General features: G+C 49.5%; 1 protein-coding gene and 1 long non-coding RNA gene across 2 annotated transcripts in view; one reads left to right on the top strand and one right to left on the bottom strand.

Annotated features, from left to right (window-relative positions):
- The window catches only part of lnx2a (ligand of numb-protein X 2a), a 15,295-nt gene extending 11,274 nt beyond the window's left edge, over positions 1 to 4,021 (bottom strand). Inside the window, 1 exon segment of the mRNA XM_070435595.1 lies at positions 3,774 to 4,021. Coding sequence (XP_070291696.1) covers positions 3,774 to 3,919 — 146 coding nt within the window. The 5' untranslated portion in view covers positions 3,920 to 4,021.
- A 1,491-nt stretch (positions 4,022 to 5,512) lies between these two features.
- LOC139023150 (uncharacterized) lies at positions 5,513 to 6,019 on the top strand. Its single transcript, XR_011474301.1, has 3 exons — positions 5,513 to 5,583; positions 5,725 to 5,861; positions 5,936 to 6,019. It is a non-coding gene; the product is annotated as an uncharacterized lncRNA (long non-coding RNA).
- The last annotated feature ends 8,447 nt before the right edge of the window (positions 6,020 to 14,466 follow it).

The following is a 14,466-nucleotide window of genomic DNA, read 5'->3' as shown; positions in this document are numbered from 1 at the left end:
CCCTGGGATGTTTCCGACCAGTCCCTCCGAAGGACGCTCCAAGTGCCCTGGGATGTTTCCGACCAGTCCCTCCGAAGGACGCTCCAAGTGCCCTGACATGTTTCTGTTCTAATCTAATGGGAGCGGCAGTGTCCAATAAATGACTTTAAGGCAGCTGTAGGACCACAAACAATGTTAAATGTCCAAGCTGACAGACACCCAATTTTGTCTCTCATGATCTCATCCCATAATTAGCTCCATTACTGTTTTAGGGCTGGGGCAGAGGGCACTAACCACATGGATCTGGGCCTTAATCTATAGATGCTATTGAGAACAGAGCAAAGAATGCCCAGTCCCAAAACAGACACCTCAGAGAGACCTCATTAGGGACAACTTAGAATGAGACAGATCTCACCTGCCAGAACATGAATGCCCCCCCTGAAGCAATTTTGCATATGCTTGTCCATCAGCTGAGGAGAAGGTGTAGTGAACATCTAGCCATTGGCTTTGTTCAAACACTTTGAAAGTTATCCTCCCTTACTCCCTTCATTCATTCATTGAGGTCCAGACGGAAAATATTTACACAAGAAGCAACCTAATATCACACAGTCAAACTCTTCAGTCATTTAGTAAGTTCACCATTCTGCGATTCTCACCGTTACATTGTTGACATTGTTGGCACTCATTGGTTTCACCAATCCAACCTTGGTAGATCAGTGATAACTTTGAGGGAGGAAGGAAGTAAGAAAGGATGCACTTAAAAATAAGTTTAATTTAGCTTAAGTGGACTGGGCCAAGGGCTGGACTGGAGAGGGCAGAGAGGGGCTGTCCCGTGCCCAGACAGCTGACTCAGGGAAAGCCTGTCAGTGTTAACAACAGCTCATTAGTCATAGCTCGTTAAGGTAAATATCTTCTGAGACATTTCCCTACGGATACCTACAGAATGTGGAATTCAGCTAAATAAAAGTGATCAGTTTTCAGTTGGCATTCCTCTGGTCTAGTCCAGAATCAGTCCAGAACCTCACACAGTTCAGTGTAGCCTAGTAACCAGTATGTTCCAGCTTTAACCAAATCCTTTGTTGTTGTCATGTCACAGCAGGAGTCAGGACAACAACAAACGAGTTGGCTGAAGACGAAAGGCTAGAACCCAGGCATTAAACTCCAGATAGGTAAGATACATCTCTACACAGTCATGCAACGTTTGTCCCAATCGCTGATTCAAGCACTACAAGGTTCAGCATCAATTTATAACATGTTAGAGGCCAAATTCTACTCTGTTTCAACCGACATCTAAACAACTTTTAGTACGTTACACAGCAGACCTCCCTCACCGCGGATATAGTAGCTACACACACATCAACACATCAACACATCTCACAGCTACCACAAGCCTGCTGAGTTCCCCACCACCACACACACTGAGTTATGTGTGTGTGTGTGTGAGGCTTTGGGGGTTGATCACCCGATTCGAGAGGTGCTAGAACAGCCAGATGTATTACCCTACCACTGGACTCACCATAGGTCGGGGTTTCCCTTGGCAGTGTCACAGAAAAAGTGGTTGAACAGGTCTCTGGAGTTGAAGTTTCCCAGCATGGTGAAAGTCAGAGGACATGGAGCCTCGGCCAGACAACACAACACATGACCAAGTCACWGGCTGGTAATCCCTAGTCACATGACCAGGGACCTAATAATCCCTGTGTGGTCTCCCAGTGGGGAGCTGCTTGTAAGAAACAGGTCTAGGATCAGTTGATCAGTCAGCCCTAACCTTAAAGGTCCAATGCAGCCATTTTTCTCTCAATATCAAGTCATTTCTGGGTAACAATTAAGTACCTTACTGTGATTGTTTTTAATTAAAATGGTCAAAAATAAACCAAAATAGCTTCTTAGCAGAAGGCAATTTCTCAAGCAATAATTTTACTAGGACTGTCTGGGAGTGGTCTGAGTGAGGAGGGGAAAATTGAAAATTAGCTGTTAATTGCAGAAAGGTTTAGAACTATCTTATTGGTCTATTAACTGACTTGTTGCATGGTGATGTCATCAGGCAGGCCAAAACTCCATCCCATCAAAACAGGCTGAACTTTCAGGTTGTCTTTTCAAACAGCTCTTACACTAAAAGGGCATTATCATACTTTTCACAATTTCACAGTATTATTCAAACCCAAATAGTGTGTAAATATATAGCAAGCACAAGAAAATCATATTTTTGACTACACTGGGCCTTTAACCAGTACAGGGATGAAGGTATATCTGGCCCTCTATCAGTGGTTATGGGAAACTTCTTCCCATACGGCTCTTCCCATATGATGTTTGCTAGACCACTCCTTCCACCAGGAGTGGTGTGTGCGTGCATGACTCCACTCTACCTGTGTTTCAGGAGTGTAAGTGTGTGTGTGACTCCACTCTACCTGTGTTTCAGGTGTGTAAGTGTGTGCGTGACTCCACTCTATCTGTGTTTCAGGTGTGTAAGTGTGTGTGTGACTCCACTCTACCTGTGGTTTCAGGTGTGTAAGTGTGTGTGTGCACTCCACTCTACCTGTGTTTCAGGTGTGTAAGTGTGTGTGTGACTCCACTCTACCTGTGTTTCAGGTGTGTAAGTGTGTGCGTGACTCCACTCTACTGTGTTTCTGGTGTGTAGGTGTGTGCGTGGACTCCACTCTACCTGTGTTTCAGGTGTGTAAGTGTGGTGCGTGACTCACTCTACTGTGTTTAGGTGTGTAAGTGTGTGTGTGCGTGACTCCACTCTACCTGTGTTTCAAGTGGTAATTGGTGTGTGCGTGACTCCACTCTACCTGTGTTTGAGGTGTGTAAGTGTGTGTGGTGCGTGACTCCACTCTACCTGTGTTGAGGTGTGTAAGTGTGTGTGTGCTGACTCACTCTACCTGTGTTTGAGGGTGAGTGTGGTGTGTGCGTGACTCCACTCTACCTGTGTTTCAGGAGTGTAAGTGTGTGGCGTGACTCCCACTCTACCTGTGTTTCAGTGTGTAAGTGTGTGTGTGCGTGACTCACTCTACCTGTGTTTGAGGTGTGTAGTGTGTGTGGTGCGTGACTCACTCTCACTTGTGTTAGTGTTGTGGTAAGTGGTGTTGTGTGTGTGTGACTCCACTCTACCTGTGTTTAGGTGGTAAGTGTGTGTGTGCGTGCTCCACTCTACCTGTGTTTGAGGTGTGTAAGTGTGTGTGTGCGTGACTCCACTCTACCGTGTGTTTGAGTGTGTAGTATGTGTGGTGTTGCGTGACTCCACTCTACTGTGTTTTGAGGTGTGTAAGTGTGTATGTTTGCGCTGACTCCACTCTACCTGTGTTTGAGGTGTGTAAGTGTGTGTGTGTGTGACTCCACTCTACCTGTGTTATGAGGTGCTGTAGTGTGTGTGTGTGGTGACTCCACTCTACCTGTGTTTGAGGTGTGTAAGTGTGTGTGTGGTGACTCCACTCCTACTGTGTTTGAGGTGTGTAGTGTGTGTGTGCGTGACTCCACTCTACCTGTGTTTGAGGTGTGTAAGTGTGTGTGTGTGTGACTCCACTCTACCTGTGTTTGAGGGGTGTAAGTGTGTGTGTGGTGAACTCCACTCTACCTGTGTTTGAGGTGTGTAAGTGTGTGTGTGGTGACTCCACTCTACCTGTGTTTGAGGTGTTGTAAGTGTGTGTGTGCGTGACTCCACTCTACCTGTTTGTTTTGAGGTGAGCCTCCAGGTCACAGCGGGGGCATGTGAGGCTGCAGGCCGGGGACCAGGGGAAGGGACACAGACATCCTCTGTCAAGCAGCTTTGTGTACCAGGATGCTGCTCCGCTACACACCTGCAGATGGAGGCGCTCCCGGTCCAGCGGGCAGAAGTCCCGCTCCTGGAGGGAAGCTGCGGAGGCACGCGGCACAGAAGGTGTGTCCGCAGGTGTGTCAGGGGCTGGGACCAGGGGCTGCAGGCAGATGTTGACACACAGGTCATCGTCCACCTCCAGGGGTAGTTATAGAGGTGGTTCTCCCAGGCCCGGTGGATCTGACCACACTCTGGACACAAGGCCTTCAGCACGGGCTCCACCGGCCCTGCCGGACCACCTGGATGGACAGGGAAAGGAGATGTTGGATGACCATCGGCAAGTTGAAAATAGAACAGCTTTGATTTTTAATGAATCCCAGAGAAAGTAATGAATAGGTTGTTATGATGCAATTACCATGTAATGTGTATGAAATACCAGGTAGACAGTGGATTGGAGACAATACACACACACAGATATGAAGGAAAAAACGGCAAAACAAAACATCTGTTCTGTGCCTTTTAATGCTAGGTTCACTTCACCCACCTCCCAGCCGGGGCTGCCCATGTCAGMACCGGGGCTCCAATCGCCAGGTACAGTATTTGGCACAGTCGTCACTGGGGTTACAGGTCGGGAGGTTACGGGCGGGTGGGGAGGGGGGCGTCCTATCCCATAAGCCTCAGAGGGTGAGCTGGTGACCGAGAGGACAGCCACCCCCCAGTGGCCAATCAGACATCACCCTGTAGGTCAGAGGTCAAAGAGCAGGGGTTAAACAGATGGGAAATTAAACAAAGTGTTTGTGTGTGTCTCTCTGAGTGTGTGTGCATGTGAGAGTGTACTCATGCACATTATAGTACTGTATCACGTGGTGAATATTTGCTTCGAATGAGTGTGTGTGTGTGTGTGTGTGTGTGTGTGTGTGTGTGTGTGTGCAGATGATGTAGCTCCGATCCTGCTCACTAATCAGTCAGTGTAATCTCACTTTCGCTTTCGCCTGCTGCAAGTGTCCAATCCCACAGAGAGGGAATTATCTGGGATTGAATCAGAGAGGACATGGGTATGGCTAAGAGGAAGGAGAGAGAGAGGGATAGAGAGAGAGTGAATGAGAGAGAGAGGGCAGGAGAGCGAGATAACAAGAGAGCGAGAATGAAAGAGTGAGAGGGGAGAAAGAAAACAGGAGAGAAGAGATAGATGAGAGAGAGAGAGAAGGGAAAATAATGACAGAGAGCAAGGGTAGATTAGAGAGAGTGTAGAATGGTAAAACAAAAGAGTAGAGAGATACAATGAAAAAAGAGAGACAAAGACTGAAAGCGAGAGAGAGAAGGTTGATATAGAGAGAGGGTAGAATAGAGAGAGGGTAGAATAGAGAGAGGGTGATATAGAGAGAGAAGGGTGATATATATAGAGAGTAGAACAGAGAGAGCATAGAATAGAGAGAGGGTAGAACAGAGAGAACATAGAATAGAGAGAGCATAGAATAGAGAGAGGGTAGGACAGAGAGAGGGTGATATAGAGAGAGGGTGATATAGAGAAAAGGGTGCTATAGAGAGAGGGTGATATAGAGAGAGGGTAGAATAGAGAGYGGGTAGATTAGAGAGAGGGTGATATAGAGAAAAGGGTGCTATCGAGAGAGGGTGATATAGAGAGAGGGTAGAATGGAGAGAAGGGTGATATAGAGAAAGGGTGATATAGAGAGAGAAGGGTGATATATAAAGAGAAGGGTGATATAGAGAGAGAGTGATATAGAGAAAAGGGTGATATAGAGAGAAGGGTGATATAGAAAGAGGGTGATATAGAGAGAAGGGTGATATAGAGAGAAGGGTGATATCGAGAGAAGGGTGATATAGAAAAGATGGTGATATCAGAGAGAAGGGTGATACTAGAGAGAAGGGTGATAGTGAAAGAGGGTGATATAGAAGAGAGGGTGATATAAGAGAGGGTGATATCGGATGAGGAGGGTCTGATATAGAACAGATTGGCTTGATATAGAGGAGAGGGTGATATAGAAGGGTGATATAGAAAGAGGGTGATATAGAGAGAAGGGTGATATAGAGAGAGGGTGATAACTGAAGAAAGAGGGATGGATATAGAGAGAAGGGTGATATAGGAGAGAAGGGTGATATAGAGAGAAGGGTTGATATAGAAAGAGGTGAGTATAGAGAGAAGGGTGATTAGTATAGAGAGGAATAGGGTTTATAGAGAAGAAGGGTTATATAGAAGAGGGTGATATAGAGAGAAGGGTGATATAGAAAGAGGTTGATACAGAAGAGGGTGATATAGAGAGAAGGGTGATAAGTAGAAAGAGGGTGATTATAGAAGAGAAGGGGTGATATAGAGAGATAGGTGATACAGGAGAAGGGTGATATAGGAGAAGGGTGATATAGAGAAGAGGGGTGATATATAGAGAGAAGGGTCTGATCATAGAAAGAGGGTGATAAAGAGAGAATGGTTATATAGAGAGAGTGTGACTATAGAAAGAGGGTAGGTATATCGAGAAAGGGTGAATATATGAGAGAAGGGTGATAGAGCGAGAAGGGTGATATAGGAGGAAGGGTGTGATATATAGAAAGAGGGTGATATAGAGAGCAAGGGTGGATGTCGTCTGATAGATAAGAGAGGTGATTAAGGAGAGAGAGGGTATATAGAAGAGGGTGATATAGAGAGAAGGGTGATAATAAGAGAATCGAATCGGGTCGCCAAAAGGTGAAATGTAGAAGGTATTGAAGAGGGTGATATAGAGGAAGGTACTAAAGAAGAGGTGATTACGAACTAGACAAGAGGGTGATATAGAGAAAGGTGATATAGAAAGAGGGTTTACTAGCGACAAGAAAAACAAGTGGATAGACTGCCAACTGATCACTGAGAGTGACACTTGGGTAGTGAACTTTGCCTTGTTCCTGCAGGGTGTGTGTGTGTGTGTGTTGTGTTGTGTGTGTGTGTGGTGTGGTGTGTGTGTGTGGTGGTGTGTGTGTTGTGTGTGTGTGTGTGTGTGTGTGTGTGTGTGTGTGTGTTGTGTGTGTCTGTGGTGTGTTGTGAGGTTTTCATACAGCATGAGAGAACCAGAGCTAATGGAAAACTCAATGCAGCTCTGAAACACAGCCATCCACTCTCTCAACTCCCGCAAGCTCGGCGCGACGCTCGTCAGCACACGTGTCACTGAAGACGACGAGCGTGGTCTCGAGAAGAGCTATGTACCTTCGACTGTTAACAGACTTGTGTTACTGTCCATTTTTATTGTGTCTCACGTCGCAACAGCCCTTTATCATTCATATACACACATAACAGCACACACATACACTTCCTTCGGCATTACCTTACGTATGTACTGAAACAGAGTTATTAGTCACCTCTCATTCATTTCTGATTCCCCACTCTTAGATAATTCGAGCTCAGGTAAAACATAAAGGACGTGACCTCACTTCATCACAAGGTCGGACGATTCAGCAAGGAGCGCAATTTGCCCAAGGTTAATTGTCTAATGTGTCAATGGCAACAATTCGAAACAAAGTGCTTGACGAGCCTAGGTTAATTATTATTCTGCAGACGACAGGTTATATCAGATAGCTGTGTTATACACTGACTATGTATCCAAAGAGATGTGTGATGAATGTGCACTTTCGTTGAACTGACTAAAAAACAATAGAAATTGAGAGGTTTCTTGTTCTGCCTTCTCCTTATTTCGGGTCAGCTTGCACTTATACAGTGTGTGTTGGTGGATTGATTAATATTGATCATTGCACGAATGTTAGATTGCTGCAGCAATAGAAAGTCGAGTCGCATGAGGACTGTTACAATTGTGAAACCTTATCAAATTGAGTCTTCCAGCTTCAACATAGCATAACGTGAATACAACGAAATGTTAACAAAAATCAAGCAGGCGAATTAGACAAGTAGACATAACTACACTTCAAACACATTAGACAACTGTTACAAGCTAGATGAATTAATTAATTCAATTCAGGAGATTAAGCCGTTGGTTAGATTATGTATAACCATTACAGAGGCTGATCAGTCCACGTGGCTTGTAGCTGTAAGATCTTGTGTACGGAGTAAGGATGAATTACCAGAGGTACATAAAGACTGTTAGTGAACATTAGGAAGCGTCAGCCTTAAGGATTAGAGGAGGTTAAAATTAGGCGCGTACAGACAGTGCTACTTAAAAGACAGTGAGCGTGGTATGAGGATTGAACATTAAGCGGGCAGGGCTGGACTTAAAAGATTGCTAGCCGATGCTGTCATGCTCTGAGGTGAGGACGAGCCTCTAAAGGATAGTGACGTTAGATTAACCCTCACGTGTGCGGTGACACGGGCAAGGGCTGTATGGGACGTGAGTAAGGGGAGGTAAGGAGCATAAGGATCCAAAGGGGGGAGGCACAGGTCTGACAGATAAGAACGCACTTGGGTGATGCAGAGTGTGGGGTTGGAGGAGTGAACATTTATGAGGCTGTGGGTGGAGATAAGAGCTGATGGAGTAAGGGCTTGGACTTATTAATAAGACTTGGTGAGGGGTTGGAGAGATGAATATTAGGGATTAGGGGGACAGCGAAGTAGCGTTGACTTAGAAAGACTAGGTGAGAGGGGGGTGGATGATCATTAGGGAGTGCAGGTCTGACTAGAAAGTGAGTCGGGTTGGAGGTTGATCTGTTTACGGGTGAGAGGCAGCAGGCTTTGCTAAGATTGTTTGTCTATGTTTGGGTAGGATTACTTTAGGTGGAATCAGCAGCGACATAATGCTGTGGAGTGGTTGGAGGGATGAAACATCGGGGGTGCAGGCTGCGGCCTGACTGAAGAGACTGTGAGGGGTTGGAGATGGTGAACAGTGATGGGAAGCGCTAGTGCTCTTGCAAAGGAAGTTGTTTGGAGAGAGGATGGACGGATGAACATTTAGCGGGGGAGCAGCAGGCTGACTAAGATGTAGGGGTTTGAAGATGAACATAGGGGGAGCAGCAGGCTTGACTGATAAGACTGGTGAGCGGGGGTTGAACATTAGGGGGCAGCAGGCTTGACTTAACGTACCTGTTGGGGTGGAGGATGAAGCATTCAGCGGGGGAGCGCAGACTTCGCCCTAAAGTCTTGGGAGTGGGGGGATGGATGATACTACGCGCGCGGGTAGGCTGGCAGGCTTGACTCTAAAGAGGTTGAAGCTAGCCAGGGGAGGATTGAAATAGGGGGAAGGCAGACTGATAAAGACTGTTGGGGGGCTTGCGAGGCTGCTTAGAGAGCGTACAGAGACTGACTGCACCTTGTGGTTGGGGTGAGGATGTACATAGTCCAGGGGGAGGCGAGCTTGGTTGACTTAAGACGTTGTTTTCTAATGGGGCTGAATGGGGGAGGGCAGACAGCTGGTTAAGCTTGTGTGGAGTGCTGTTGAAATCCAGATATAGGAGCTGGAGCAGCTGGCTTTTGGACTAAAGCTTAGTTGAGGGGTGGAGATTGAACATTTACGATAGGCGTAAGACTTGTGAGGGGGTGGAGGATGAACATTAGGGGCGGAGCAGGCCCAGGCTGACTTAGACTGGTGAGGGGGTGGGGAGAACATTAGGGGGAGGCTAGCTGGCTGACTTGAATGAGCTTGTTGGGAAGGGGTGAACTCATAGGGGGTGATAGCAGCTGCGCCATCTAAAGACTGACAAGTTTTGATGAGGGTGAAGCATAGGGGGGAGCAGCGCGCTTTGACTAAAGACTCGTTTTGAAGGGGGGTGAGAGGTAATGAAACTTAGGGGGAGCAGCAGGCTGACTAAAGACTGTTGAGGGACTGGAGGATGAACCTACTACGGTGGGAGGCAGGCAGATGATCTAAAGCCTGTTGAGGGGTGGAGGATGACATACGGGGAAACGCTGGCATTGGCTGACTTAAAGACTGTTTGAGGCGGTGTGGGATGGAACATAGGGGGAGCAGCAGGCTGACTAAAGCTGTTGAGGGGGAGGAGATGAACATTAGGGGGGAGGCAGCAGGCTGATAAAGCTGTTGAGCGGGGTGGAGGATGAACATGGGGGAGCAGCAGGCTGAATAAGAGTTGGGGATGGAGTGATGAAACGACATAGGGGGAGCAGCAGGCTGACTAAGACTGTTGAGGGGAGGTGGAGGATGAACATAGGGGGAGCCAGCAGGCTGACTAAAGCTGGTGAGGGGTGGAAGGTATGCATGAGGGGGAGCAGCAGGCTGACTAAGATTGTTGAGGGGGTGGAGATGAACATCAGGCGGGAAGCGAGGCTGACTAAAGCTGTTGAGGGGTGGAGGGATGAGCATAGGGGGAGCAGCAGGCTGATAAAGAACTGTTGGGGTGGAGGATGAACATAGGGGGAGCCGAGGCTACTAAAGAACTGTTGAGGGTGAGGTAACAAGGGGGAGAGGCAGGCTGACTAAAGATCTGTTGGGGGGTGAGGATGAAAATTAAGGGGGAGCAGGCTGGCTCTAAGGACTGTTGAGGGGTGAACATCAGGTGGGAGGCAGGCAGGCTGATAAAAGAACTGTTAGGGTGGAGGATTGAAACATAAGGGGGAGCCAGCAGGCTGAGACTAAAGCTGTTGAGGGGTGGAGGATGAACATTAGGGTGAGGCAGCAAGGCTGCTAAAGACTGTTGAGGGGGTGGGGGATGAACTAGGGGGAGCAGCTGGCTGACTAAAGACTGTGAGGGGTGAACATAGGGGGGGCAGCAGCTGACTAAGACTGTTGAGGGGTGGAGGATGAAATAGGGGGAGCAGCCAGGCTGACTATAAGACTGTTGAGGGGTGGGAGGATGAACATAGGGGAGCAGCAGGCTGATAAAGACGTTGAGGGGGTGAACATAGGGGAGGCAGCAGGCTGACTAAAGACTGTTGAGGGGGTTGGAGGATGAACATAGGGGGAGCGCAGGACTGACAATAGACTGTTGGGGGGTGGAGGATGAACATAGGGGGAGCAGGCAGGCTGATAAAGACTGTTTGAGGGGGTGGAGGATGAACATAGGGGGAGCAGCAGACTGTACTAAAGACTGTTGAGGGGGTGGAGGCTTGAAACATAGGGGGGCAGCAGCTTGACTAAAGACTGTTGAGGGGTGGAGGATGAACTTAGGGGAGCGAGTGGCTGACTACAGACTGTTGAGGGGGTGACAGGGGGAGGCAGGCTGATAAAGACTGTTGAGGCGGTGAATATGGGGGGAGGCAGCTGGCTGAACTAAAGACTGTTGAGGGGGTGGAGGATGAAATAGAAGACTGACTAAAGACTGTTGAGGGGGGTGAGGATGAACATGAGGGGGGAGCAGCAGGCTGACGTAAAGACTGTTGAGGGATGGGGATCACATAGGGTGGAGCAGCTGCGGACTAAAGACTGTTGAGGGGGTGAACATAGGGGGAGCAGCAGGCTGACTACAAGACTGTTGAGGGGGGTGAACAAAGGGGGGGCAGCAGGCTGCTAAAGACTGTTGGGGGGTGATGGATGAACATGGGGGAGCAGCAGGCTGACTATAAGACTGTTGAGGGATGGAGGATGGAACATAGGGGGAGCGCAGGCTGACAAAGATGTTGGGGGGGAGGAAAAACATAGGGGAGCAGATGCTGACTAAGCTTTGAGCGGGGTGGGGATGAGACATAGGGGGAGGCAGCAGGCTGACTATAAGACTAGTTAAGGGGAGGAGGCTGAACATAGGGGGAGCACAGGCGACTAAAGACGTGTTGGGGGGTGGAGGATGGAACTAGGGGGAGCAGCAAAGCTGACTAAAGACTGTTGAGGGATGGAGGACGAACAAGGGGGGAGCAGCAGGCTGATAAAGACTGTGAGGGGTGGAGGATGACATAGGGGGGGAGCAGCGGCTGAACTAAGACTGTTGAGGGGTGGAGGATGACATGAGGGGAGCAGCAAGCTGATCTAAAGAATGTTGAGGGGGGAGAGAACATGGGCGTAGCAGGCAGGTGACTAAAGACTGTTGAGGGTGGTAGGATGACATGGGGAGGCAGGCAGGCTGACTAAAAGACTGTTGAGGGTGGAGGAATGAAATAGGGGGAGGCAGCAGGCTGACTAAAGAGCTGTTGGCGGGTGGAGAGATGAAGATTAAGGGGGGCAGCAGGCTGACTAAAGACTGCTTGAGGGGGTGGAGGGATGAACTAGGGAGAGCCGCTGGCTATAAAGATGGTTGAGGGGGTGCACATAGGGGGAGCAGCAAGGGCTGACTAAAGACTTTGTTGAGGGGGGTGGAGGATGAACCTAGGGGGATTAGGCAATATAGCAGGCTGATAAAGACTGTTGAGGGGGTGGAGGATGACATAGGGGGAGAGGCAGGTGGACTAAAGACTGTTGAGGGGGGTGGAGAATGAACATAAAGGGGGAGCAGCTGGCTGATAAAGAGCTGTTGAGGGGTGAAATAGGTGGGAAGCAGCAGGCTGACTAAAGACGTTGAGGGGTGGAGGATGACATAATAGGGGAGCAGCAGGCTGTCTAAGACTGTTGAGGGGGTGGAGGAGAACATAAATAGGGGGCAGCAGGCTGCGCTAAAGACTGTTAGGTGGTGGAGGAATGACATAGGGGAGGCAGCAGGCTGACTAAAACTGTTGAGGGGTGGAGGATGTAACATAGGGGGAGGCAGCAGGCTGACTAAAGACTGTTGGAGGGGTGGGATGAAATAGGGGGAGCAGCAGGCTAGACTAAAGACTGTTGAGGGGGTGGAGGGATGAACATAGGGAGCAGCTGGCGTGACTAAAGACTGTTGAGGGGGGTGAACATGAGGGGGAGCAGAGGCTGATAAGACTGTTGAGGGGTGGAGGATGAATCATAGGGGAGCAGGCAGGGCTGCTAAGACTGTTGAGGGGGTGGAGGATACATAAGGGGGAGCAGGCAGGCTGACTAAGACTGTTAGGGTGGAGGATGACAGGGGAGGCTGTGCAGGCTGAATCTAAAGACTGTTGAGGGTGGAGGATGAACATTGAGGGGGAGCAGTGGTGACAAAGATGTTGAGGGGGTGGAGGATGACTCATGGGGGAGAGCAGACTGACTAAGACTGTTGGAGGGGGTGGAGGATGAAATAGTGGGGAGGCCAGTGGCTGACTAAAGCTGTTGAGGGGGTGGAGGATGAAACATGGGGGGAGCAGCAGGCTACTTAAAGACTGTGAGGGGTGGAGGTTGAAACTAGGGGGGCAGTGGCAGGCTGACTTAAAGATGTTGAGGGGTGGAGGATGAACATTGGGGTGGAAGAGGGCAGGGCTGGACTAAACGATGTTAGGGATGGAGGGGGATCGAACATAGGGGAGCAGCTGAAGGCTGATAAAGACTGTTGAGGGGGTGGAGATTGAACTAGGGAGGCAGCCCCAGGCTGCTCAAGACTGGTTTGAGGGTGAGGATGAACATAGGGGGAGCAGAAGGCTGACTAAGACTGTTGAGCGTGGGGATGAACATAGGGGGAGCAGCAGGCTGACTAAGACTGTTGAGGGGGATGGAGGATGAAGCATAGGGGGAGCAGCAGGCTGATAAAGACTGTTGAGGGGGTGGAGATGAACATAGGGGGACAGCAGGCTGACTAAAGACTGTTGATGGTGGCGGATGAACATATGGGGAGGAGGAGGCTGACTAAGAGACTGTTGAGGTGTGGGTGGAGGATGAAGCTATGGGGGGAGGCAGCAGGCTGACTAACGACTGTTGAGGGGTGGAGGATGAACATAGGGGGAGGCAGCAGGCTGACTAAAAGACTGTTGAGGGGTGGAGATGAACATAGAGGGAGCAGCAGCTGACTAAAGAACTGTTGAGGGGTGGAAGGATGGACATAGGGGGAGCAGCAGGCTCCTAAAGAAGACTGTTGAGGGGGTGGAGGATGAACTATAGGGGGAGGCAGCTGGCTGACTAAGACTGTTGAGGGGTGATAGGGGAGCAGCAGGCTGACTAAAGCTGGTTGAGGGGGGTGGAGGAGATGAACATAGGGGGAGCAGCTGGTGACTAAAGACTGTTGAGTGGGGTGAAGCATAGGGGTAGCCGCAGGCTGAATAAGACTGTTGAGGGGGGTGGAGGATGAACATAGGGGGAGCAGCAGGCTGCTAAGACTGTTGAGGGGGTGGAGATGAAACATAGGGGGGAGCAGCAGGCTTGATAAGACCTGTGAGGGGGTGGAAGGATGATAATATGAGGGGAGGCAGCGGCTGACTAAAGACTGTTGAGGGGGTGGAGGATGAACTTAGGGCGGAGCAGCTGGCTGACTAATAGAACTGTTGAGGGGGTGAAACATAGGGGGAGCGCAGTGCTGAACTAAAGAACTGTTGAGGGGATGAGGATGACATAGGGGAGCATGCAGGCCTTGGGAAAATAAAGTAGACTTTGGGGTTTTGTTTTTGAAAAAAGGGGGTGGATGGATGAAGCATAGGGGGGCAGACAGGCTGATAAAGCTGTTGAGGGGGGTGGAGGCATGAAGATAGGGGGAGGAGTAGGGGAGCGAGGCTGATAGACTGTTGAGGGGTGAGGATGAACATAGGGGGAGAGCTGGGCTGACTAAAGACTGTTGAGGGGGTGGAGGAATGTAAAGGGGGAGCAGCAGACTGACTAAAGGACTGTTGAGCGGGGTGGAGGATGAACTAGGGGGAGCAGCTGGCTGATAAAGACTGTTGGGGGGTGGAGGATGACCATGGGGAGCATGCAGGTGACTAGACTGTTGAGGGGTGGAGGTTGACATGGGGGGGCGAAGCAGGCGACTAAAGACTCTTGTGAGGGGGTGGAGGATGCACATAGGGGAGGCAGCAAGGCTGCCTAAAGATGTTGAGGGATGAGGATCGACATAGGGGT

Source organism: Salvelinus sp. IW2-2015, linkage group LG27, assembly GCF_002910315.2.
Source record: "Salvelinus sp. IW2-2015 linkage group LG27, ASM291031v2, whole genome shotgun sequence".
Lineage (NCBI taxonomy): Eukaryota > Metazoa > Chordata > Actinopteri > Salmoniformes > Salmonidae > Salvelinus > Salvelinus sp. IW2-2015.
Note: the sequence above shows the minus strand (reverse complement) of the source record. Positions and strands in the feature narration are given on the sequence as shown.